This window comes from Cylas formicarius, unplaced genomic scaffold (assembly GCF_029955315.1).
Source record: "Cylas formicarius isolate icCylForm1 unplaced genomic scaffold, icCylForm1.1 PGA_scaffold_6__28_contigs__length_40554024, whole genome shotgun sequence".
In the NCBI taxonomy this organism is placed as follows: domain Eukaryota; kingdom Metazoa; phylum Arthropoda; class Insecta; order Coleoptera; family Brentidae; genus Cylas; species Cylas formicarius.
The window spans coordinates 11,489,589-11,514,547 of record NW_026844347.1 but is presented as its reverse complement, the minus strand read 5'-3'; the positions used below and the strand labels follow the sequence as shown (position 1 = coordinate 11,514,547).

General features: G+C 33.0%; 1 protein-coding gene across 4 annotated transcripts in view; it reads left to right on the top strand.

Moving 5' to 3' along the window:
- The window catches only part of LOC132703395 (nitric oxide synthase), a 162,766-nt gene extending 142,081 nt beyond the window's left edge, over positions 1 to 20,685 (top strand). For 2 of the 4 annotated variants that reach the window (XM_060672630.1, XM_060672631.1), the window contains exons 8-20: positions 5,567 to 5,661; positions 5,913 to 6,162; positions 7,774 to 7,847; positions 10,836 to 10,991; positions 13,537 to 13,711; positions 15,890 to 16,045; positions 16,130 to 16,364; positions 16,416 to 16,585; positions 17,813 to 18,023; positions 18,091 to 18,178; positions 18,244 to 18,508; positions 18,561 to 18,752; positions 18,814 to 20,685. In XM_060672630.1, coding sequence (XP_060528613.1) covers positions 5,567 to 5,661; positions 5,913 to 6,162; positions 7,774 to 7,847; positions 10,836 to 10,991; positions 13,537 to 13,711; positions 15,890 to 16,045; positions 16,130 to 16,364; positions 16,416 to 16,585; positions 17,813 to 18,023; positions 18,091 to 18,178; positions 18,244 to 18,508; positions 18,561 to 18,752; positions 18,814 to 18,921 — 2,175 coding nt within the window. In that variant the 3' untranslated portion in view covers positions 18,922 to 20,685. The remainder of the gene's footprint in view (positions 1 to 5,566; positions 5,662 to 5,912; positions 6,163 to 7,773; positions 7,848 to 10,835; positions 10,992 to 13,536; positions 13,712 to 15,889; positions 16,046 to 16,129; positions 16,365 to 16,415; positions 16,586 to 17,812; positions 18,024 to 18,090; positions 18,179 to 18,243; positions 18,509 to 18,560; positions 18,753 to 18,813) is intronic. The other 2 variants (XM_060672634.1, XM_060672632.1) reach the window with 2 other exon arrangements.
- The last annotated feature ends 4,274 nt before the right edge of the window (positions 20,686 to 24,959 follow it).

Sequence of the window (24,959 nt, the reverse complement as noted above, 5' to 3'; positions counted from 1 at the left end):
GGATGTCGCATTGTTATTTTTTTATATACATCTTTATTAAATGTTGTGTCAGATAAAAACATTAGCGTGTCTGCTTGTGGTTGATTATAACCAGCTGGCTCCTGTTTGGTGAAATATACTGAATATAATATAGAGGCCTGTCCTATGTGGACACAAATGGTCAATGACATTTTTAAAGCTGTATTTTTTCAAAATTTGTCTAGATCTCGTTAAAAGTTCTGGTAAAACGAGTTAAATGTGTGGAAATAACTGTTTAGGAGGGCAATACTGCAAAGTGCGGGATAGTAAATAAAATATAGAGGCATGAACGGATGATCAATCCCATCTATACGAAAATATAGCATCAATTTTTGCTGCTGCCGTTTAGCCACTATATTATATAATAACTATATGGGTCAACCATCGGTGCTTCCAAAACAAATTGAATTTATCAAATTATATTAGGATCATCCCCAGGCTGTACTACTAGAATTGTATAATTAGATAAATAAACTAGCATTTTATAAATATAAGTTATGGAAAATTTTATGCAAGATGAAAATAATCCTAGAAATTTTCTATTTCTCGATGGATCTCATTTCATTCTAAAAGTTTAACATTATTTGACATTACACTAAACCAATAAAGTTTCACTCCCCCTATGGGAAAAATCTCTTTAAATTTCATTTCCACTACTCTTACTGTCAACTCTTATTTTTGCATATTTAGACATCAAATTTTCAGAAATCCTGTCCGAACGGGGAGCTTCGTCTTATAATCGATCTGTCTCAATTTTTATAATTGTAGTTCGGTGGAATATATGTGTGATATTTAATATATTAATATGATACCCTGCCTACCGTTCTTTTATTGATATAGATTGTTTGAGAACCACCAACTACCGTGATGAAAAATTTAATGACTCCTGAAAAATTAACCAAATGTTTAAGTTTACAGTGTTCGAGCGTAGCACATACCGCGTGTCCCAGTAAATTCTAGAAATCTGAAAAAAAATGCTGGAAATAATTTTCTGAAGTGGCCACCAAAGGACATGATTGTCCTGTTGATATTAAAACCCCAGTTTCAACAAAGTTTGTTTGGACCGTCTAAAAATCCTCCAACTCCAGAAGGCCTTAACGTATTTTAATAAAATTGAAGTCGTTGAAAATGTATTTTTTTAGGCTGTCAATCATGTTATGAGTAAGGACTCGATGGTTTACTTCGCCACCAGATGTCGTCTTCTGACATAATCACAAAGAAATAATTTTATCTAAAAAAATAAACGATATGACTTTTTTCACTTGGTAGTCTCATAAGAGTCCAACACTCAGTCAACAACAGTGAAAACAGCATCTCAATTTCTTAGGGAGAATTTTGACTTTACGGGTTGCTGTTAATGTTAATTATTAAATCAAATGCTAATTTGTTATTTAGGGTTCCAAATGATAATTAAAATACAAATTCAATTTCGTTAGTCGTCTTTATCACTTTTTTAAAGAAATAAGTGGTAATGGGTAATTTTGCGCCCGTCCTGGAAGATATTCTAAAAATATATAAAAGAACGAAATGCATTTCAGTAATATAATTTGTCATTCCAAATAATAAATTAGCTTTTAGTTTGGTAGATTATGGCACTTAGATTTTAACAACTATTAAGGTAAAAATACCTTCTTTTCTTTCTTTATTTTTTTCAAAAAATTGATTTATTCGCCATCATGTCTGAAAACAACATCTGGTGGCAAGGTAAACATTCACAATCGTCTCATTCACTCTCATTTACTCTCACTCACTCACTTCAAGCATATTGAAATGTGTTAGGTCATTTTGGAACTCTCGGCATTTATTTCCGAAAATGTTCGAACACCTCGCAGAGATGGAGCAAAGAGCATGAAATAAAAAAAAAATTGTTTTAACTTCCAAATAGTTTTGTATTATGAAGTACTGTTAATATAGGGAAATTCTGCCGGAAACGGGCTTTAAAATTTGTACCCCCTGGTGGTCAAACTAAATAATAATTTACACCACTTTATCTCGTTTATCCGTTTCCCTAATACTGCACTTGTTGCCCATACGGTGACAACTAGTATGTAGAATGGTTTCAGTTAACCTTGATAGCATTCTGATTCGCTATAACTATTTGTGTTTGTGTTTTGTGTATCAAAATTGGTAGCCACATTTTTTATAGAAATAATAAATAAAACAAAACACTCAATTTTTGGACACACAATTTATTAATACAGTTTTCCAAGAATTTAGTCCAATCTTTTGATGACAATCAGCGACTGTACTTTTATTATTTAGAAATATATATAAACCAAACAAAGGCTTTATTCCCTAATCAAAGGAAATAGTGTTGGAATTATGGCTTCTTGTTTCGATTTATTTACACTTCTAGCTCGATTTATAGGTGGTGGTCTTTTTCGGCTTTAACTTTGTTTTAATTAACAGTGAAATTTGATAAGAGTTCATTACGGTACTCTTTGTATAAGGTTCCCTAAATAAACTGATTCAACAGAAATCTGAAAATCTACGAAACCGTCTTTATTGCATTTCTCGAAATGGCGACAGAATTATAGTTGACAGATGATACATTTCCGATTAACACATCACCGATTTTATTTTTTAGATTTCCTGCAATTTGCTATCGACTCCAAATTGCCTGATTTCCTTCCCATATCCGACAAAATGTTACTTTCAAAATATGACGACCGGGGCTCAAATGTATCCGTCTATATGTTACCAGACCGTAAGAAGGGAGCCTAACCTTTGATTAAATTGCTGTAAAATGTTTCATATTTGGAAAACAACCCCGCATAAATCCCTGCTTTCGATTTAGCAAAAAAGTATAATAGCGCCCTTGGTTGAACTTAATTTTCGTCGGTTCTATATTTTGTTTCTGTGGTTGTGTTCTGAAAAAAATTGTAATTTGTTGAGTTTTTCCTGGTATCGAAATTTTGATAGATATATTTTCATATGTTAACATTAAAATTCAATCGAAGTACATTTTGGTCACAAATCAGAACATGCTATTAGTATGAACTTAAACTAATCATATACCCGATGAAGTTTTTACAATTTTTTATTCTATACTACTAGAAAAGAACTTCGTTTTACTTAAAACTTACTCTTGATCATTATCGTCGTTCTCGTCACGCATGCATTGTACATGCACTGATTTTAATATTCATTTTTTCTGTCACTAAATTTCAAATCTTTACCATATTTAAAATTATTGAGTTTTTCAAATATAGGTTTAACTCTTAACACCCTAGATGTTTTAATAAATAACCCTTGCCACCACATTTATATATATATATATATATATATATATATATATATATATATATATATATATATATATATATATATATATATATATATATATATATATATATATATATATATATATATATATATATATATATATTCTCACGTATTGATTCACGGATGGAGAAGTGTGAGGACACTTTATTCCGGGATATCATCATGCAGACGTTTTGCCAAAATCTCACTTGGCATCTTCAATGCTCGCGCTCCGAAAACACTTCGAACACTCGAAGCGCGAAGATTGAAGATGCCAAGTGAGATTTTGGCGAAACGTCTGCAGGATTTCAGTCGGAGTTCAACGAGCGAACGGATGATATCCCGGAATATAGTGTCATCATATATATATATATATATATATATATATATATATATATATATATATATATATATATATATATATATATATATATATATATATATATATACGAAGTTTTCTTTTTAAAATGGACCCCAAATTATTGGCATTCAGTTAGAAAAAATGATAGAATCATAGAATCAGAGAGGTAATAGAAAGTCATTTCTGTTGAAAAGTGGTTGTTAGGTAAAAAAAAAAGAAAAATTATTATAGAAATATTTCCAAAACACTTCGAACACTCGAAGCGCGAAGATTGAAGATGCCAAGTGAGATTTTGGCGAAACGTCTGCAGGATTTCAGTCGGAGTTCAACGAGCGAACGGATGATATCCCGGAATATAGTGTCATCATATATATATATATATATATATATATATATATATATATATATATATATATATATATATATATATATATATATATATATATATATATATATATATATATATATATATATACGAAGTTTTCTTTTTAAAATGGACCCCAAATTATTGGCATTCAGTTAGAAAAAATGATAGAATCATAGAATCAGAGAGGTAATAGAAAGTCATTTCTGTTGAAAAGTGGTTGTTAGGTAAAAAAAAAAGAAAAATTATTATAGAAATATTTCCAAAAATCGTTTTTCATAAACTGCTATAGTTTGCCAAACGCCTAGTCCATACCGTATACAAGGTTTCCTCGTATTTGTTTAGTCTGTTTCAAATATTTATATTAATTTTACTAATGCTACCAATAATATATTTTATTGCAATGTTTGAGATAGCTTTGAATAATTACATTATTATTAAACAACATATAATCCGTTGTAAAGTTAACAGTTCAAATTCATGGCCACTTTTATTTCGGCTTATGGGATGCAAAGTGCATTACATTAAAGTCATTTACGTGGAAAATCGTAATTAATTTGCAACGCGGTCTGCAGTTTGCGGAAGAGGACCTAAAATACGTATTAATTTTAAATTAAATACCAACATATAAAATACTCAATAAAACGTTTAATGGAGATTTATCGCTATGGGGGCTAGGAAAAACATTATAATCTCGTTGTTAATTACAACAAAAATATAAGAAAGAAATACGAGGGCTGTTCAGATACTATTGTTCCTGACATTGAATGAAAAGTCACTAGATACCAAATCTGAAGAATACGATGAAATATTTCGATTCCTGCACACTCAGTTCTGAGTTTTCCCTGAGAGTTTTCTTTGATTAAAGGTGGCCAATATCGTCCACATTTAGTGTCTTCGCAATGGCGAATTTAATTAGAAAGTTTAGGAACCCAATTTTAAAATGGTTTGAACGATGCCTATTTAAAAGCTACTAAAGTCTGCGCTATCAATTTCATATTTATCTTTTTATCTTTCAGCACACCCTCCTGTAGCGTCTTGTTCACAAGTACAAAATCCCGTACTTTATCCAGAACTTGACCAATATCAAACAACCGTTACTGCTGAGTTATTTCCACATTTACTAACAACCAGGTCTCAAGCCAAATCATGCAGTAACATTTACTAGCCCATATTTATATGACTTATTATTATTATTTGACTACAGCACTAGATTGCCTAAAAGTATCAGACGTGGAATGAAATAAATTAAATTATATACAACGCCAAGGCATTTTATATATGGACTTCCCATATGATGACCGCCAATATATAGCCTTAAGTGACAAATGGGAAAATGAATTTAATTATATAATAATAATATAAAATAATGACTTTAAAAATCAACGAACACTATGTTAGAAAAAACAATATCTGAACAACCCTCGTAGCAACTGAACTGAAAGCTCCCTTAGGGACCCAATCACAGTAACTTTAGACTACGAAATTTGATTTTTGAATGTTGTTTTATCCCAGCAATGCATTTTTTTGACTTATTTTATTTTGATTTTCAAACATAGGAAGCTGCATGGAAGGTCCACGTCTGGAAGAAAGGACGCGAATCAGGAAAGAGCAAGAAACCCAGAAGAAAATTCAACTTTAAGCAAATTGCCAGGTAAGTGGTTCCTCTGCCAATTACTCAGCAGTAAGCAAGGTATACCTAGGTACACCTTGAGACACCTTTACTTCATAAGTATACTTTCAGAGTAGGGAAATAGGCGTTTTTTATTCTTTGGCAGTCAGAAACTTGATGTACTATACTCCCTAATGCCCATATTATCCCTACTTATCACAAAGCAGGAGCGTCGCTTTTTTAGCATGCTTGTAAATTGTGGTATTTTTTTTTTAAGTAGCACCATTTTGTAGGGCCGTCAAATTTACATCCAAACTTTTTGGGAGAGCACTTTCCAAGAGAATCAAAGCAACGGTACTCTACGCGACTGAAACCGGAAAATCCGAAGGGTACGCGAAGAAACTGGGAGAAATATTCGGACATGCATTTAATGCTCAAGTGTACTGTATGGCAGATTATGACATTTCCAGTATCGAACACGAAGCTCTTCTGCTAGTTGTCACCTCCACATTCGGCAACGGCGATCCACCAGAAAATGGAGAGGCAAGTAATTTAATGTGATAACGTTTGATGCTATTAAAAATTGCCTCTATCTGCTCAACAACCAGAGTTGCTAGTAATTAATAACTCATTAATAATAGTAGTTCTTCATCGGTGAAAACCCCCGTCTCTAATGTATTGTATTACTTGCGAAACTTTGTGATTTTATATTTTATAATCCAACCAAGTTACTTTCATTTCCATTTTCAGAAAGTTGTCCATTAGATAAGCAGTTGACATTTGGACAGATTTATTTTAGTTCAGCTAAAAATTCCGACTACTTCTTTCAGACAATTTATTTTTAGCTTATTTTGATTAATGTTTTTTATATTTAAATGTGTTTTACTAATATACAGGGTGATGATTCCTTGTTTAAAATAAACATAAACGTTAAGTCAAAAGCCAACCATTAGGGAGATATGGCGCTACAAATATGGCGGAAAAATATTGTTTTTTTTTTATTTTAAGAACAAAAATAAATAGATCGATAAAATATTAAAAAAATATTGCTATAATAAAAGTTTTATTGAGAAAATGTTGTTTACTTCAATTTCTTCATAATACTTACAAAATAAAATGTTAAAATTAGAAAAAAAATATAGTGAGCTACTGCCACTTCTTAAGGCGTTTCTTGTTGTTGCTTCATTTGACATTACTATCTTCTAATGATTGGGTTTTGACCCAGCGTTTATATAACAAACTAACCTTTATTTTGAACAAAGTGGTGACCTCAATTTTTTCGTATATATTTCAAACACCCTGTATATGCTGCTCAATTCAATGGGTGAATAAACTATGTTATCGTGAGCTACGACTGTTAGAAAAAGCATTTTTTTCGACATTATACAGGGCGTGCAAGTTTTTCATTAAAAATTGAAAATTCACTTCCTCTTTTAAAGTGTGGAATGGTTCGTTTGTCATTTTCATTCACATGGCGATAAAGTTGAGAACTAAAGCTTTTATATTTAACATTTCCTCCATATTGTACAGGGAGTGCGAGAAAATCCGTGTATGTGAAAAAGTACAAGTGCTCAAAATTTGCAGCTATCAACTTAAAATTTGACAGGAAGGAAAAGTTGAACCCTACCTATTCTGGTAATACTTGCCTAAATGGGACTTCTGAAATTATTTTTAAGAAAAAAGTATTTTCTCGAAAACCATTTACGCTATCAAAAACATGAAAGCTGAATTGGAATTTAAAAATGATTTTTTTGGGGATAAGTTAGCTTGACATTATTTTGAAGCTCGGTCGAGTACTTATTTGAAAGACACTTTATACAACAGGCATTCACAAAAGAGTTCAGTTTATTTGGCGAAAGTTACATAGTGGTTTGCAGGAGCACTTGTTACTTGTTATAAAGTGGGATAAAATAGTTAGTATCTTATAAAACTTCGTTATATTCCATGATAATTTAGGCACCAAAACAAGGACACCCAAGGGATTAAATTTGCTCTTAAGATCTAAAAGCTTCACGTAAGACACTAAACGAGAAATGCGAAAGTTTGCGCCGCAATGCTGATGATATTGGGCGTTAACTTGGTAAAGACTGATCGTAACATCATAACACTGTTGTTTTAGCGAACGTGACACGTTTTGATTAAGACTTTTTGCAGGAATTCGCAAACAATTTGTACACACTCAAAATGAATGAAAACGGTATCACGAATGGGGACCCCGCGAAGTTGAGGTGAGTGTGCGGTACAGTTTACAATTCTATTAAAGTTATCCAATAGTATGTCGACATTGCGTGTACACTTAGTAGTATTAACTGATGCGAGAGACATCGTGAGCTGATTGAATTCCGGCAAAGTTGGAGTCAATCGATACGTATTTGCATATCTAATTCGTTGACAAAATTTGCAAATGATTGATACATTTTTGAAAACGAATTTTTGAGCAATACGTTCATGTCGTTAGCGGTACTTTAACCTGAGTACTGAGGGCTAGAAAAAGGAAATACATGTTAATCTTTATATTATACAATTTTCCAACTAATCGAACTTTTTAAATACCTATTGGTGCATTTGGTCAAAGGAACTTCCACAGGCTACTGTAATACTTTTTACAAGACTTCTGGATTCCTCCTGCGTCGATTTTTGCTGAGTTGAACCAAAACTTCTCACCTTAATCGAAAAATGCTTGTATGGAACATATTTTTGAACAGACGTCGGGAATTGGTATGGGTTCTCCACTATCACCAGTCATCGCGAATATATTTATGGAAGCCTTTGAGAAGAAAGCTCTTCATCTAAAACCAAAATTATGGAAACGCTACGTCGATAATACTTTTGTTATTTAGCCTCATGGTCAAGACCATAGTAGATTTTCTTACACCCTAACATACGTTTTACCATTGAGTTGGAAACTAATAATGACCTTCCATTCTTAGATATTCTCATCAATAGAAAATCAGACCTAACATTGGGTCATTGTGTTTACAGAAAACCTACGCACACAGGCCGATACATTAATGCATGGTCACATCACCATCCGGTCCAAAAATAATCGGTTATCAACTGTTTTGTTTACAGAGTCGTAAAACTATCTCAACCCGAGTCACTGAGTCCAGAATTAACACACCTTACGTCTGCTCTTCTCTCTAATAATTCCCACATTAAAGATATTAAGATATTAATGAAGCCGAAAGCAATCCTACAGTTGCCACTGTGGTCCTTCATTACATTCACATCACTGACCACCACAAAGGTTCTAAAGAAGTATAACGTCAAAACTAGATTTACCACTTGCTCAGAAATCTCTCAACATCTTCGGTGCGTCAAAGACAAAATTCCATTAAAATGCCAGGAATTTAAAGCTCAGTTTACTAGGCTCAAAGAACACGAAAAAGCCTTACGATGAGACAAATAAACTCATCAGCTGTTGCCGAACACAATCACGAAACCGAACATAAAATTTTATTCGATAAAATTAAAATTTTTGCGTTTAATCAATTTTTCGACCAATGAAAAATCCGAGAGTCTATAGAAATCTATAAACAACCTAACAATCATCCGAGATGGTGTTTATGCCCCTCAATTAGCTCCGCCCCCCTCAAACAATATATAAGCAGGTACAGACTAAAATGCGAGCCAGTTTCAGTCAGGCTCTGAAGAAGCCAAAAGGATGATTGGCGAAACGTCAGCAAGTTCGACTCAGCAAAAACCGACGCAGGAGGAATGCAGAAATTTTGTGAAAAGTACCTATTGGTGTATGTTTTAAGCGAAAATTATGCAATAATGGTTATAAGTTCAAAGGATAACTTAATGTGATAATTATAGGTCCATAGTTATTCTATCAAAAAATATAGTGTGTAATAGTTGTGATAGTGTGATGGTTCAATATTTATTAGAAATAATTGGTAAATGACATATTGAAATTCATTACTATTATTAAATTATTAAATTAAAATATTAACATTTTTACTTTGGTTATTAAAGATTAGTGACCATAGTCGTATTTTCCGAAGGAAACATTTCCGGATAAACCTTTATTAATATTCTATTTTCCCCAGAAATTATTTCAACATTTTTTGAGACATCTAATATGATTTACATGATCAAAATTGTCACTTGGCTTTATTAATATTAGCAATAAATCCACTGAGGATTGAATTGCGGATTGATAGTGGATTTCCCAGTCCTTGAAAATTATGAATGGGCACAATGAATTATTGATATCACATTCTGATGTCATCCGTGACCTAGTATAGTATCGACTGTAAATTCCACCCTCAAGGATTGAAAACATTTTAGAACATTTAGAAGTAAATGTTTCACAGATATATGAAAGTTCATATAATTATGTGTTCTAAAATGCTCGTGGTTAGTGGTTAATAGTTGGAATGAAAATATTTTTCATTTGTATCCTCAGCATTTCTTACCAATTTTGATGAGCTTTGGTACATTTGTTTATTATAGTACTTAATGCTGATTCGGACGATCCCACTCAAAAATTATTTTTTCTTGTCTCTATAAAAAATTTTTGTTAGTTACAATATAAAAAAATACATTTTTCTTTCTATTGAAAAGTACGCTGTCCTTTAGTTAAATGTCAGGAATTCGTGTGCACAAATCGTGTCATAAAACACATTGATGTATCTTCTACTGATATCCGTCTGTAGCCATGGGACAATATATTACATTAGATTTACATCAGCCTTTTCATGATCTCATGTAATCTTAGCGCCGTCGGTGGAATTTCACAACTAGAGCATCGATGAATTGTCAAAAATGTATTATTACTTTTCTTATAGGTTCTACAACAGAAATAAAATATCTTATAAGTACATAAATTTTTCAAATTCATTTCAATAAATTATGACATTTGGCTCTAATATTTGAAATGCTCATTTTCTAATATATTAAAGAATAGATGTTATCATAAAGCGTTCTCGGAAGTAATGATTAATTATTAAATATATATTGATTTTTACATAGATTTGCCAACAGGAGAAAAATGACTTGAAAATAAATAAAAGCGAATTCTGTCAACATTCGCAGATATCTAGGAGGTTCGTTAGAGCTCTAATTCAATCAATGTACATTGCTCGGATGCAACAAAAAATCGATTTATTAGAATCAGGGACTTTTACAAGAAATTAAAGCGAACGCTTTTGACCAGCTTCGACTAACACTTTTTCCAGAATTAACTTTAGGTATTTTGCAATTTACATTAGCATGGCGACTTCAAAGTCATTCATAAAAGCTAACAGTCAAAGTGAACTTGGATCGGTTAAAAGGAGGCTCGATCGTTTAAACTCGCTCAGGGGCGGCTCGTCGTCGGTGAGCGAGCCTCTGTTAGAGGATACGTTTGGTCCTCTCAGTAACGTGAGGTAAAATCCGTTGTGAACTTACGCACCAGTCGTAGTTGTTACACACGATAGTGTAGTTTAGATATTGCACTCTAGCACTTAATGTTTTGATGTTTCTTTTAGGTGTTTGTACGCACTGTCTTACCCTCCTGTTCCCGATTCTACTTATTCTTTTTTCTTTTTTTTTTTTGCTAGACTATATCATTTTGTTATAAAAAGTCAAATACATAAATATATAAATAAATAAAATAAATTAAAACAGTAAAAAATAGTTCTGAAGAAAAATATTGGACGGATTTATGTTTAAATTGCGTATTATGACTAATAATAACTAACAATTTTCTGCCTATTTATTTAGCTACAACTGAGATAATATCTTGCTCACACTCACTCACACGCGAATCATCAAAATAAAATAATTTAAATTAAGCAATCATCAAAGTTTTTTACTCTTTAGGTACTCAGCTAAAATATTGTCAAGGCAGATTTTGGCTCTGTTACATCAGTATCGCTGATGGAGATCTTCCTATCAGACAGTACAGACAGTACATTACAATTTTCACAGTTTAAAGAATATATCTCTGATCTAGAAGAATAATATACCTGGTTCTTAACTTAACAATTTATCTAATCGTCGTGAATTCATTATTGAATTCTTCCTTTGAAAGATAAATGTTAAAAAGCCTATGGAACAAAGAATTAAAAGAAGCAAATTTATGATATGTAGTATTGACTATAAAATATTTTCCCTCAAAATTTTTCATAAAAATTTCACTTAAAAAAGGTGAGAGGCTAAATTCACTTAGTGATTTTCAACAACACAAAACGTCCAGAATAAAAAACAGAGATTTGGGAAAGGAAGAACTTGGAGGAAAATAATCTCGAAATAAATGAATACATTTTCTAAATGTATATAAAAATTTAATTATTTTTAAACGTATTTGACTAGTCATTCATATTTTCCGTCTCATTTTTCACGCCATCAATAATCGTAAGTATATATTATATAGAGTTTACATAATTCGCAATACATTTGGTTAGGGATTAGGTTTTTTTTAAACGCATTCTATAATGGACTTGTTTCTAAAATGTAGAAATCTAACTACAAGCAAATATATATATATATATATATATATATATATATATATATATATATATATATATATATATATATATATATATATATATATATATATATATGTTTTTTAAATATTGCATTATGTAATTATCTACTATGCAATCTTAATTATCTTCTCATATTTCGATAGAACACCTTATATATTACTTCGTTGTGGGACCGAATGGGTTAGTTAAAATTCGTTTTTGAAAATTTATTTCTTCGCAATTTCGTCTTTCATTCTGTAATGGTATCTTCATAACACTAGAGATTTGAAGTTATATTTTCCCCACCAAATTGTACCCAATAAATTTTATTTTTTGCCGGATAATATTCATGTCACTAGAAACACGACCTTCATTTCATTCAAAGTTTACGAAATTAGACCGAAAAACTATGCTGCATTGAAAACTAAAAAAACGGATACCCTTAATTTTACAAATCGATACTTTTTGTTATAATCGAACATCGGCATCATTACTGCACGATAAGTGACGCAGACCTAATCTGTTTCTTTTCGTAGGACCTTAATAGTGATTATCCCATAAAATCCAATTCCAATCCAAGTAAAAAACGGGTGTAATGCGACACCTGAAAAACGCCATCCTCTTTAGCGTCCTGGGCAAATTCCTTGTCTGTCCCTTTGATAGATGGAGAGAATCTATTTAAAAAACGGTGCTTAATGTAACTGAGTTCTAAAAGCGATTTAAACGGACATTCGAATAAGCTTATTAAAATCAAATAAATCCACCGTCCACTCCTTTTTTCATTCTATGGAATTGTACTTCGGTAACAAAATGCTAAGACCATTAATTTACCTTGATTGCTTTAAATGTGTTGTGCTTTTAGCAATTTCTAAGTGATTGCTCACATGGCATGTGTGTATTGATAACATAATTATCGTGTTCGCAGAAAATCTATTTATAAATAAGAACTAAAAGTCCAGATTTTCACGAAATTATATATTTTGATTTTATCAAATGAAAAGGTGTTGTCGAAACAATTGTCATGTCAAAATATATAATTTCGTGAAAATCTGAACTTTTGATAAATGGATTTTCATCAAGTTCAATTGCTTTAGTCCTTTTCTGCGTCCTTTAGGTATTCCTAATTTTGATTTTTTCTTGTATTTTTGGAAAAAACAATGCTACGCATCGTGTTTTAGGTAAAATTAAAAATTATCTGGGAAAATAAGGCAACCTCACACAAAAGGACTGCGACTTTTTTTTAATGGACTATTTTCGTTTCCCATTTAAAAATAAGTTTAGGCTGTTTTTTTTTGAGGTTCAGTTGAGTGATGTTTTCGAATTGTACCTAAATTAGCTAGTATCGCTTTCTCCAAAAGTATAAGGATAATCAAGGAACGGTTTAATCCTCGCTAGCCAACCCAAGCAACAAAAGCAACTCGACTCATTTTGGATCTATACTAATATTCTACTTGAAATTTAGGTTTGCCGTATTTGCTCTTGGTTCAAGCGCATATCCAAATTTCTGTGCTTTCGGAAAGTATGTGGACAACTTACTTGGAGAACTGGGCGGCGAAAGACTTCTCAAGTTAGCAAGCGGGGACGAGATGTGTGGCCAGGAACAAGCTTTTATGAAATGGGCTCCACAAATATTCAAGGTAAAAGATTTTAATAAGACAGATGTTTTTCTTTTTTGGCTAATGTCATATGCCGAATACAAATAATAGGCATGGATTACCGTATTCAAGTGGACGCCGTAGACACAACTGACGGAGTTGTTGTTTGAGGGGTGCTCTGCATCTGACAGGAAGAACATTTAATGTTTGCGACGTAATTGTTTTTAGGTTATTGAATTTGGTCAGCTATTGACTTCGAATGCTGAGAATAATTATACAGGGTGGTCATAATTGGAGCGTTTAAGTAGGAAACCTATATAGACTTACATGTCAAGGGCTCCATTTTTGAGAAATATTTAATGGTTAAAATTGCATGGCAATTTTGCGATCTTGTTGATACTTGCTCATAACTTTTTTATTTATGAAAACGTTGGATTAGGATAAAAACATTATCAATTCATTTTTTAAGGCAAATGCAGTGGCGTACACAATTTTTTTTACATTTTATATGGCAATCATAGAGTCCTTTTCAGACATATAGATTTGTTGGTATCTATGATGAAAAAAAGCCGAAATATAGGGCATTTTTGTATATGTATTAGTAGGGCATTTATATAGCTGTCAATATCAGCTACGAACAACTTTTATTCTTTATTGAATTTTGTATTCTGTAACACATAATTCTAGTGGTCAAGCTTAAGCTTTTAGTGCATTTAACAATTTAAACTCTACCACAATTATGAAAAGTATGATATGGTAAATTGTTACAATTTGTCAAATGAAAACACAAAAGCAGCCAACGAAATTTATTTCAATACTTATCCGGAGCGGCACCAACCAGACGTTAAAACAATAATTTAATCAATTACGGAAGTTTAAAAAAGCCAAGGCAAAATAAAAGCAGTAGTCCTCAGGTTGAGCGTTTTTCCCTTAAGTTATTTTAAATTGACCTTATCTTTTTTAAAGTTCAAGTACTTTGTGATGTTTCTTAAACATATTATGGACAGCCAAACAAAACATAAACATAAACATATTTCCGCCTTTTTTCATCACAGATACCAACAAATTTATATGACTGACAAGGAAACGACAGGGACATCTTTTTAAATCCGTACCCAACTATAAAATAAGAGTATAAGTATAAAGTATAAAATAAGAAAGTTGTATTCATTTATGAGAAAACGGAGAACTGTAGAAATCTGAGTACACCACTGCATCTACATTAAAAAAATGCCCTGGTAATGTTTTCAACCTTCGCCACAATTTCAATAAATAAAAAAGTTATGCCCAATTTTCAAAATGGCCGAAAATTGAAAAACGCTCTACATCTCGGTTGGAAGTAGTTTCAAAAATCGAGCCCTTGATATCGATTTTGCTCTATCTAGTTCAGAAATCGGTTTTTCCTGATAAAATTCTAACTACGACCACTAATTACGACCAAATAATTAAAGATTGTTTTTGGCTCTTAACATTTTCATCTTGACACAACGTGGATGATATTTAATTTTCATTAATTCATGTTTTATCTAAATAAAATATATGTCTGGATGCTTCCTTCATACTCCGCTACCACTCACTTCTCCCATTTAAGATATATCCGTTTTAAGTATTTCTGCTTATAGATGAAAAATCACAATCACAATTGTCAGTAGTTCTTTATTGAAAATGGTCCTTAAGTCGTAACTTACTTTCCAAAGAACTGTCTACCTCAAATTTTGGTCGTCCTGAAGAGATTGTGGTTTGATGATGCCACTCATTTGGAAGCTGCTAAATTGCGAATTTAACAACACCAATCTCTGCAGTACGTGTCACATTACAGTCAACACTCGGAGATGCGTTTTCACGTTCTACAGCATCACAGCAATTAAAAGTAATATTGACAACAACCGATCAACAACTGAATAAAAATAGTTTGTTAGGGTTTATATAGAATGAAAATTTGTACCTGTAGTATTATTTTATTTGGTCCTTAATATTTTGGTATCCAGGTAGAGTGTACTCCATTGCAGAAAGATTAAAACAAAAAATTTTGAACTTTTTGTGTATAATATAATAGCTTCATATGGATAATTCATTTATTACTTTGTTATTGTCCCTTGTAAAAAATGCCTTTATAAGATAGGCTATAGTGGTCTTTGCTATTAAGAGAATACTGTTGTGGGTCTATTCTGTTTGTGTGCCAAAAGTTTAATAAAATATTTTTCCATTATCTTTCTTTAGGTTGCTTGTGAAACTTTCTGTTTGGACGATGACGACACTTTCTTAGAAGCTACAATCAGTCTACAGAGTGAGTCCTTAACCCAGCAAAATGTCAGATTTATCGAGTCAAAGAAAAGCGACACTGTGGTCGCCTTATCCAAATGCCACAACAGAAAGGTAAAGTTGCAGTTCTCATTGTGCTTTTTTCCGTTGTCCATTTAGTTCTTCGAAATATGCTTTTATATTCTTATTCTGTTTTAGGTTGTTGCTTCGCCACTTCTGTGTAGAACAAACCTTCTGAAAGAAAACTCTTCCAAAGCTACTCTGCTTCTACAATTAAAGAATCACTTGCTCTACAAGCCGGGAGACCACGTGGGGGTGTTCCCAATGAACAGAAAAGAACTTGTTGACAAAATCATCAGTAGACTGAAGGGTTTCTCTGACGCGGATCAGGCGGTAGAATTGCAAATTTTAAAAGAGACGCATACTTCGAACGGTAGATACCCAAAATGTTTGACATAAGCATCCAATATCGAGTTCGTTTCAGGTGTATTGAAAACTTGGAAACCACACGAGAGATTACCCGCATGTTCGGTGCGTGATCTATTTACGCGCTATCTGGATATCACGACACCTCCGTCGCCAAACCTTCTGCAACATTTCGCTACTATAGCAACTGACGAAGAAGACCAAAAGAGATTAAATCTCTTGGCTTCGGTAAGTTGTGCGAGGTGTACAAACGCGACAAGCCCTTTGTAAACGAAAAATATCACAACACATCAATAAACTTACAAAACACTAATTATCTAATCTAATTTTCAATAGCATAGCATCAAAGGCAAAAGAAAACAGTTGTTAGTTAGATAGACAATTATATTAATGTATATCCCAGATTGACTTGCTAATAATGCGAGGCAACCATAATTGCACTCCATATTTTCATCTCTTTAAGACTATGGTATCTCGTATTGCAGGGCAAACAAATAAATTAATTTCTTCAAGTAATTGTGGGCTGCTTATTGATGAGTAATATGATCTCATTTTGAGATTATCTCGCTCTTTTAGTTTATATTATTTTTTCAAAAAGCTGACCTTATCGAGAAGGAGTATTTTAGGTGAGGCAGGACAAGTGCATAATATAAATGTTCTATTGTTTCAATTGAAGGAAATTAATGCACTCCTTCAACCGTTTCAGGCTTCTAGCTTTACGCCTATGCTTAAGAAATTCTTCAGTCTACTAGAATGTTGTTTTCTATAAGTTGGTCATCATTTGTTAAAGTAGAACCACTATTGGAGGTTGAAACATCATCCTTAACTTTGTCGCCTTTTTAAAGAAATATTTGCCATATCAATAGCTTACGTGCCTTTTGAATTTTTAGATAGAAAACGAGGTTCCACATCATCGACCACAGCTAAAGATTGCAGCAATTAATTTATTTCTAGGACTTTTTAATTTTTCATTCCATTGTGGTTTACTTGCATATAATTTGCAATATCATATTCTGAAAGTCAAAATTAATTGTATGTTTCCGAAGTTCTTTTGTAATGTAGTTTTCGCTACAATAAATGGAATTTTGACTGCTAATGGAAAAATTGCGTTTTTTCGGTTTAATTCATCAAAAATCCGCCTTAGGGCTACTATTGTTCCCAGAAACAGAGAAATCCACCTAATTTCTGCAGGTGCGATGTAGTTTTCATTACAATAATTGCTAAAATCTGATTTTGAATTTAATTTGATTGAAATGTGCTGAAATATATTCGTCAGAAATCAAAAAACTAGAAACTAGAAAACTAAAATAAGAGACGAGTGACTACGAAGATCTTCGTATATATCTGTTACACAGATCTGAAACATAGCCGCTGCAGAAAGAAAATCACTGGAAAATAACGCGCTTAGCCAGCCAAATTTATTTAATCCAGACTATACTAATTGGTGTATTGCAGGACTCCTCGGCCTACGAAGACTGGAGGCATTGGCGATTCCCGAACTTAGCTGAAGTTTTGGACGAATTTCCGTCCGTATTTCCTCACGCGCCACTTTTGGTAGCTCAGCTGAGCATATTACAACCAAGGTTCTACTCAATTTCATCGAGCCTACTCCTCCATCCCAACGAAGTGCATTTAACTGTTGCCGTCGTGGTTTACCGAACTCAAGGTAAGATATTCGTTCAAAATATTTCCCGTATTCAGTGGATAATTTTTTATGTGGGAATTATTTGCAGGCGGCGAAGGACCGGAACACTATGGGGTTTGTTCGAACTATCTCCAAGATTTGCCAGTCGGACAGGACGTGTGCCTCTTTGTCAGAGGGTAATATTGGAATACAACCATTTGATTTTTTGTTTAGAATTCTATTGAATTTCCTTTTCCTTTAGAGCTCCCAACTTCAATCTCCCCACCGACCTTTCCAAGCCGATCATTCTGGTCGGTCCTGGCACTGGGATAGCTCCATTTAGGGCATTTTGGCAGCACCGTTACGCGCAGCTCAAGTCGAAACCAAACCCGGGGAAAATGTGGTTGTTCTTCGGTTGCCGAACTAAAGAAATGGATCTCTACAAGGAGGAGAAGCAAGAAATGGTACAGGAAGGAATTTTGGAGAGAGTGTTTTTGGCGCTCTCCAGGGAACCGACCATCAACAAAGTAATTTTAAGATCTACCACTCGAACTGCACGTCAACAATTTAATGTTTTAGACTTACGTTCAAGATTTGATTTTAAAAGACGCGGCTGAGATTTATAAGTTGCTGGTGATTGAGGAGGGACATTTTTACGTCTGCGGTGACTGCACGATGGCGGAGCACGTGTATCAAACATTAAAGAAAATCATTCAAAAGTTCGGCGGAATGAGCGATAACGAAGTACAATCGTTCCTGCTATCTTTGAGAGTAAGGACCATTTTCGTTAGAGAGAGTGTGTTTTATTTCTGTGCATGTGTCGTTCCTGTAGGACCAAAACAGATATCACGAAGACATTTTCGGCATCACCTTAAGAACAGCGGAGATCCACAACAAATCCAGAGAATCGGCAAGGATCAGAATGGCTTCGGAACCTTAACGTTGATAAAGTCTAGGCCAGAAAAACACTTTCAACGTCTGACCGTCTCTATACCGTATTTATTATATCGCTAAAAGTTTAACGTTTTAATTGTTCAAAAATTTTATCGAAACTTCTCTTTATATATTTTAATGTTGAAGTAAACTATAGGTGTAATAATAATCATCTCAAAAAATATATTCCAGAAAATTTTAATGTTCTCTATTACGCGCATTTTCCGAGTAGTTAGGAAGACTTACATATTTATTGAATTTTGTGAATTTCTCAAACTATTTGTATATCCGGTGATTTATGTAAAAATTCGTTTAAGATTTTACTCGTTTTTTAAATCGGTGTTTACAATTTTATTGCCCGATAAAAGTGTTAGGTTAAGTTTTATATTTCTATTTATCCGCTTGAAATTTGTGTATGCTTTTCATAATTTTAGTGTAAATTCTAACGTACCATAACTTGTTTAAAACGAGTTCTATTTTATTTATTATTTATTAACTACAATTCAAAAATTTAAATAAAGATGACTCGCTAACGAATACCTTGAATTTTATTATTCGCATCAGTAGGTAGCCTGGTTAGAGTTCTTTGATCACAGGAGTGCATAAAGAATTGTTAAATAGATATATTAGCCGCATAGAAGACCATAGACCTCAGCAACGTCATTGTGCTTCTTCTTGGACAGGGCACTCCGGATAGCCTAGCGACTCCATGGGTCGTCTCTCTGATTACCTTAGCGGATGGATAGGCAAGTTAGGACGTGCAAGAATATCTTCTAATTTTTCATCTTGTTGTTTGCGCACCCACCAGACCAACAGAAGGCTGCGATCCTATAAACGCAGCAAATTGGAGGCATGATTTCCTCTGGAATGCCTACGTTCTTGTCGACTTGCACGTCAACGAGGCCACGGTGACATACTGGTCCTAGTTCGGATGTAAAACGAGGTCTATGAACTAGCAAAACTGCTTTTCTGCCAACTAAATAGACGCATACATTTTAACCAATAACTTGGCGCCTGATGATTTCTTTTGCTGCTATAGTAATGCCACCGAACTCGTTCTGTAGCACACTAAGCATCTTACCCCTAGTTAAATTTGATGGATTTGGAATACACTCCGCATCCCGATCCCTTTTTACTCTTCAAACCATCAATTAAGTCTACCGCCTTGGTAGGGTTTGTCGAATAAAATTTTTGATGCATTGAAATCCGATATCGTCCCTTTATTAAATGCGCGATTCTGCCATGCTGCATTTCCTGCAATGGAAATAATATCAACGTCACCTCGATACACCTTGACAGTTATGATGTTCCATGTGCGACCAAGTCATCTAATTTCCCTTTCCTTGTGAAAAGAACCATATGGGTCTTGCTGACGTTGATGAACAAATTATGGTACGTACACCATTATTCAATCATTTGTTGTGCAGTTCATATAAGTTAGCAAAGCGTGCATTCTAATTTACCGATTGTAGAATGACTAAATCATGCAGTTTTCTTATTGAGGCACTCAATAGCACCTCATGTTCTACAAGAGCGGTGGTAAACCAGCCTTTAGTCACTTGGCCTCTAATTGTCTCATTTATTCAGCGAATTTGTATAACTCTTTTGGAGAGCATTTTAAATATCCATCCAATCATTGCATCCGGTGTGCCCCTTTTAGTGACTGAATTTAGAGTTTGTGAACTTTCTCTACGTCAATGAATCAACCAATCATCAGTGAATAGAAAAGCGTCATTAAATAGAAATAGAAATAAAGGCTTAAAGCACAAATCGTAGTATACAGAAATAGAGAGTAGGGGAGTAGGTCAGAAGTCTCGTTTGTTATACAAACTTTGTGTGAAAATATAACAAAAAAAGTGTTTTTATATTTTATCTTAAGAAAGAAAATAGAATAATAAAACATTATGTATAACAGAAATATTTTTGTCTCCTGCATTTTTTTTTTCATAAAACTTAGAGCTTTAAAAAAAAAATTAAATAAATTATCTGAATATCGCATTTATCAGAAAATAAATTTTTGGTTCAATTAAATGTAGTAGAACACAACCAATACGTTTAAAAATCGTCATAAATAATATGTTTTTGGAAAAATTAGAAAACTTGCAATGTGTATCTCTATGTCGAAAAAAATAAATAAATAAATTTGTACTTTATGTAGCATAAGAACTATAACTATAAAAAATAGTATTTACATTGCAAATGTACCACCTAGCAATAAAAGTCAAATAATAAATTACTGTACAAAACAAGTATAAAAGTATAAAGTACATAAACAAAATTATATTACAGCAAAACAATTATAAAATGTCAGAATAAAATTTCAGCCAATACTTAGCTTTTGAACAAAAAAGAAAAGAAGATGAAAGCGGAATCCAGACTCACGAAAAGAATTTTTTTAAAATACCTAAAGGCTCAACTAGAAGAAACGAAATAGGCAATGAAAAAATCAGAAAAAATGGAAACCACATATAGACAGGATAAGCACCGAACGAATACTTCAAAGTGATCATGATAAAATCGGTATTTGTCGGAGTACTAAAATTAACCTGCCAAGAGAAGCACCTGACTGACTATATTCTGACGTCATCCCCTAAAGTACCGACTAACAACGTTCGCAGTTTTAATTAGTTTTGTATATTGATAGCTTAAATCTATAATTGACAAATTTGTATTCAAAACTGAAGTTGTTATGTCTCATTCACACCATGAGATAATAAAATGATTACTGGGGATATTTTTATGACATCCGATTTTAGAAACTTAAAGAAACTGTAAAGATCGAAGAATCTCTGTCTTGCAAGCATATTTTACAAGTCGTTGACTCAGTGTGGACGGTGTGTGACAAAAGTAGGAGATCTGCCAATCAGTGGTAAATGAATTAATTTTAGTGCTGATGTGTTGTACTAGTCAGTCTCGTTGCAAAAAAATGTCTAGGGAAAAAACAGTATAACAGAGAAAATATTGGACACAAAAAATTAGGATTACAAACATCGCTGTGCTAAGTTTTTACAGCTTGAGAGAATCTCACGACTACGTTCGAGATCACATAACTGAACCAACAGTTTTTTTATGGAAAAACTTTCTCGCTCTTTTGAAATAGTTCCTATCCAAAAACCTTTGCGTTAAATTTTTCCACCACCGGATGAAGAGGACAGTAACGGTTGTAAATAAATCTATAATATTAAAATTTTATTCGTGGTCGAAACGCCACATGTTTAAATAATTGATTCGCATCAAATTTTCTTTGTACATTTTTGTTTGTCGTGTGAAAAATCTGTCGCAATTTTGTTTTTGTCTTAAAATCGTGTTTACTGGGTCTGCTTGATCTGAACCAGGCAATACTATTACAGACAACTTACGAAGTCTGGTCGCTATGTATAATGTATGTAATGTATAATAAGATGTATGTATGTATAATAAGATGACGCCCATATTAAGGGGGTTTTACGGAAGTTAAACTTCATTACTAATAACCTCCCCTTGAGTACTTTCTTTGTCTTCGGATCTACAATATCTCCATCTCAACCCGAATCTCTTAATATCTCACCTAAATTAGTCTCTCAAACAACTTCCGTCATCAAGATATCAGACGGTCAATTAAAAAATATCCAAAATCATCTTCACAAGGTAACTCTGTAAATGATCCGTTGTAATACTTCGATATGTTCAAAATGTCACTGACCAAATTGCAAAAATTATGAAAAAAATAACATAACTTCAAATCTAGATTCTCTATTTGGCCTAAAATCTGCCAACCTCTACGATCGGTAATAGATAAAATTCCTGCCGAGACGGCAGGTGCCTACAGCACACCGTGCAGCTGTGGCCAACAAGGAATGGGGGAAACAGGTCGAAAAATATCAACCAGAATAAAAGAACGCCAGGAAAGATGCGTTCAAGCATTCTGGTCATGGAAGCTGCATATCGATGATGTCGATAATCACTTAAATAAGGCGGAATTACTTCAATTTTCAGTAATCGAATTTACTGATAAAAATATCACTGAAATAGTTAAAATCTTAGGGTTTCAAGATTTTTATTAAGATTAATGGTTTTTGATGATTGTATAACGTTGTCCATTGCAGCCTTCAGTACAGTTGCAATGTAGGAAACCCTGTGATGGGTCCTTTCCATATTTCGTACCGTTACTCCATTAGTTTCTTGATGTACTGGGGCATTCGCCACACATCCATTCGATAGTAGAGTAGGACATTCAGAGTAGCCCAAATTAGGTCAAAATTACATATCGGTGAGACAAATAGTATCGGTGGACTAATAAAAATGTTGGGTTTATTTTTTAAGGAGGAGAATTTTCTAGATGAATTATTGAATGGATTTTGATGAATATTGGGGAGTATTAAGAAGTATGGACATTGATCGCACAGTACATAAATAACCAAAGCAAATTGTTATTGTACAGGGCAACCATATAAGAATACAAAGTGGACAATCAAAATATAAAAATATAAAATTTTCTCAGATGTAGAGTTGAAAAAAATTTGAGTCTCTACCACTGCCTTAATTCATCTAAATACGTCAAAAACTAACAAAAAAGTTGTTTATGTAAATTTCAGAGAGAAATTACTTTAAAAATTTAAAATGGCGGTTACTTCTACTAGCGACCAAATATTTTCCTTTGGCCACTTGGGTGGTAATTTTTTTACCCCAAATATCTACACCGAATAGCTTCCAAAATACAGGGCTTTACATTTTTATCAGATTTAGTAAGTTAATTTTGCTTACCAAAATTTTTGCAATAAATATTCATCATATTCCGCTTTTCTTGAGTACTGAATTAAGTCTTCAACGACGAATGAATGAGAAATTCAAAGCAACGATCCCAAAATAACAATTATGATCAGCGATATACACAACTTTTGATTTCCAAGTTCCAATGAGACATTGTTGGCGGATTCTTTCTAAATTTTATAGTAAACCGGTATAAAAATAAAATCGAAAACCAAAAATTTTAGATCCTTCAGCATAATTTTTAAGTACTAAAATTGAACAATTATTTAAAGGATTGTGATGGAGGTAATCGTTGCTTGTCTTTGCCTGTATCTGTTAGCGTATTCGAGATAACAATTTAAATTAAAATTCGGTTTGTTTTTTTCTACTAGAAAAATATGTATAATCTATTCCCTACTTCAAAGTGATGATGCGCGGATTAAATGGCCAGATTAAACATTGTCGCTACCCCATTCGAGTGTTTACGGTACTTTGGCCATGGGATAAATATTTAAAAAGTAGATGGTATTTTGAGTATCTGTATCATGTCCCTCAATATATCTAGAAACCTCTTCAAATACTCATTTATTTAAAAATCGCTTGGTTTTGCATATGCCTTAACAGTCGCTTTACTAAAATATCGTCTATAAAACTCATTAAGATATTGATATTGAGCCAGACAATGGTAATGGTAATGGTAATCTCTCGTTAGCGAAATATAGGGTAGCAATTGGCCCAAGCAGTTTTCGACATATCGAAAATTTCATTTGTTATATAGAAAGTGACAGTTTCACATAATTTCCTGTTTCGTAACTTTTTTTAACATTTGGATAGAATGAAGATTTCTAAGTAAAAATTTTCTATAAAACCGACAGTTTTGAACACTTTCCCATTGGTTTCAATTTTAAAAATTGGTTAATTTTTCGCCAGCCCTGTATGTTAATGGACGATATCATACAAACGCATATTTGATATTAACCAATATGCATTAGTAAATGCTCCATTAATAAGTCATAGAGTGTGACAAATTAGTTCTCGAAATTGTTATGTTTAAACTTAAACTTGAATTTTGGAGGTGGGACAAGTGACTGTTTCCAAAATTAAAAGATATGTGACTTTTATGCTGATGAAACACACATTTTTCATGATATTTGCTTAGTAATATTTTTTTCCAAATAAAATCAAATGGCTCAAGAATAGTCAATTAGGAATGGATATAGGCTTATGGATTAGTTAACACTTTCACATCGACATTAGCAAAAATACCTCGAATACAAGTTATTTGCATATCACTATCATAATTAAAAAAAAATAACG